Below are 3,102 nucleotides of genomic sequence, written 5' to 3'. Positions count from 1 at the left end.
CTGGGATGCACACCAGGAGATGGCATCCAAGAAGAAGGTGAAGACTGGTGCTCCTTTGAAGAAACAAAAGCAAGCCGTCTTTCCCTTTTACTCCACTCTGGAGACAATCTGAGTTAGGGCTGTCTTCCACACCCAGAACCATGCTGATCCAATTCAAATGGATGCTTCAGACTCAGATTGACAAAACTTGTTAACTACTATCATAACCAGAGATGCTAGTTCATATAAAGAAGAAAAACTATATAGTACTATGTTTTAGTTTTTCTCTTTGTTTTGGGTACCAGGGATCAAACTTGGAGCCTTGTACTTGAGAGGCAGGCAGTAGTACTCCATCTTTAAGGCTCACCTAATCCAAATGCTCTCCTGGGGCTCAAGAATATATTTTCCCAGTTTCAAGAGCTATCTTTGTGAATTTGTACCTTTTTTCATATTGCTTAAAATCTGTATATTTGGGTTAAGCTAGAAATTTATTTCTTTTTTATTCAGCACTGCCCAGGACTGCAGGGTCTGTATGTACATTTCTGTTTGCCATCCCATTGCTCTTGAGAAGTGCCCTTTCATCATTTCAGACTAATGAAAAGAGAACAGAGTCTGCCTTACCCTATAAACAGTATGTTTACACTAAAGGAAGCAAAATAAATGATGGTCTAATGTAAGAACTAAGAAAGAGAAAGAAAAGTAGTAGAAGAGCAGCAGGCCATCCCATAGCAAGTAAATTTGGGCTGTTTAAACTTGAAATACTCAAGGATTTCAAAGTTGTGACTGCCAATCCCATTTCAGCAAATCATCACAAAACAAGAACACACTAATGTTTATCTGAATTACTAAAATGGGAATTGTGCCTTAATTTACTTTTTTCTTTTTTTGCAATACTAGGAATTGAACTCTGGGCCTTTGCACTAACTACATTCTCATTGTTTTTAAATTTTTATTTTTTAAGCGTGGTGGCGCATGCCTGTAATCCCAGAACTCAGGAGGCTGAGGCAGGAGGATCGCTGTGAGTTCGAGACCAGCTTGGGCTACATAGTGAGTTCCAGGTCAGTCTCAACTACAGTGAGACCCTGTCTCAAAATACAAAACAAAACAAAAAATTAAATAAATAAATAAATAAAATAAATTATTTTTTATTTTGAGATAGGGTCTTGCTAAGTCACTAAGTTGCCCAGGCTGGCTTTGAGCTTGGAATCCTTCTATCTCAGCCCCCCAGAGTGTCAGTTGTTTTTGTTTTTACTAGCTGAATAGGAGCAACAAGCCTAAGGGTTGACACCTACCATGTGGACATACAGTGAAGGACTGAATGACCGTTTGGTCAATGACACACCACATATACAACAGTGGCCCTAAGATTTAATGGTGCTAAAAACTTCCTATCACCTAATGATATGACAGCCATCATAACCACTATAGTGTAATCCCTCACTCATGGTGGTTTACAAACATACTGCACTGCCAGTTGTGTAAGTGTGGTGTGTATAATTATGGGCAATGCACAATATTTAATATTATCATTAGTAAATGACTTACTGGTTTATGTAATTTTTTTCTTGTTCTTTTAGAGCATGTTCCTTCTTATATATCAGAAAAAAGTTCACTATAATTGTGCCCTATCATGTTTTTAATGAGTCTGTCTTACTTTTTTTTTTTTTGTGGTTCTAGGGACTGAAGCCAGTGCCTTTAAAGCACTGAGGTACATCCTCAGCCTTATTTTATTTTGAGACAGGGTCTCACTAAGTTGTCCAGGATACACTCAAATTTCCTATCTTCCTGCCTCCGCTTTTCACAGTGCTAGGGTTGCAGGCTTGTACTACTACACTCAGTTTACTGTGTCTCTTAATTCCATCAACAGGCCAAATCCAGTGACTGACCTGTACCACCTTGCTCTATGAAAATATCCTCTTGGAGGCTGGAACAACGATGTACCTCTTGGAACACATGCTCATTGTTAAGTGACATGACTGTATGCAGAAGTAACAATCAACATAATTTAGCCATATACAAGGATCAGAGAGATTTGGCCAAAAAGAGGACAAACACATCCTCTGATCCCATGTTAGAACAAAGTTAGTATAGTATGGGAATCTAATCATTTGAGGCATCTTTTGTGTCTCTAACGTTTTTCATCACTCTTCCCTTTTCAACTTTCTACTGAATTATAGATTAATGTATGTGTTTTTTTCTTTCCTTCTAAATGATGAAATGTGTAAAAAGTTGGTCCCTTTACTGTGTACACCCATAGCACTTGGCAATGTACCACAGGGGCAAGATGACAAGTTCTATATCAGTATTTTTAAAAGAAGGAGCCAAATTGAACACAGGCTTAACAACTCTAGTCTAAAAATTCAAAATGCACCAAAATATGCAAACTTGACTGCCTACATGATGCCACAAGTGGAAAATTACAAACTTGATTCCACGTAACTGGTGGCTGTAATAACTCGAGTGAATTAAAATATTGTATAAAACTGCTTTCAGACTACTTGTATGAAAACTTGGGTCTCATGCCCAAGGTACCTCATTAGGTATATGTAAACATTTCAAAATCGGGAAAAATCCAAAATCTGGCAAAGGTGTGATCCCAAACATTTCGGATATGGGAGACTCAGCCTTATTAATCCATATTAAAGATGAGAAAACTAAGGCTCAGAGAAGTTTAACTTGATCAAATCGTTGGAATAAAAACTAGAGTAGCTGGGTCACAGAGTCTGTACATAATTCTATGAGGAGGCCTCGTTCTTAAACAAATCGCAGCTCTCAGGAATCAAGGAGATTGATGAAGTCACAGGCTGACTCTGTGTGGCTTAAAAAAAGGCCTCCTCTTCCCTCTTTGGGTCTCAGCTTCCCCAGCTGTGAAATGGGGGCGTATCCCAGAGCAACTATGACTCTGGTAGTCTGAAATGTGCGGGATGAGAAGCCAGTGGGAATGCGGTGGCTAGTCCTCTCCAAGGCGCTTACCATTTGATAATGTTGTGAACCAAAGGTAAAAAGGAGTAGTTTTCTTCTTCTTTTAAGCAGGCCGGAGACTGAGGCCGCGGCGCAGGTGATTGCTGCGGCTGGGGCGCGGCAACCGGTGGAGGCGGCTGAGGAGGCGGCAGCGGCTTGGTC

At 39.8% G+C, this 3,102-nt stretch overlaps 1 protein-coding gene across 1 annotated transcript in view; it reads right to left on the bottom strand.

Annotated features, from left to right (window-relative positions):
* Med9 (mediator complex subunit 9) overlaps positions 1–3,102 on the bottom strand; it is a 14,772-nt gene that overhangs the window by 11,441 nt on the left and 229 nt on the right. Inside the window, exon 2 of the mRNA XM_010637526.2 lies at positions 2,953–3,102. Within this exon, the coding sequence (XP_010635828.1) occupies positions 2,953–3,102 (150 nt within the window). The remainder of the gene's footprint in view (positions 1–2,952) is intronic.

This window comes from Fukomys damarensis, unplaced genomic scaffold (genome assembly GCF_012274545.1).
Source record: "Fukomys damarensis isolate Sample0158 unplaced genomic scaffold, DMR_v1.0_HiC HiC_scaffold_23, whole genome shotgun sequence".
Lineage (NCBI taxonomy): Eukaryota > Metazoa > Chordata > Mammalia > Rodentia > Bathyergidae > Fukomys > Fukomys damarensis.
Note: the sequence above shows the minus strand (reverse complement) of the source record. Positions and strands in the feature narration are given on the sequence as shown.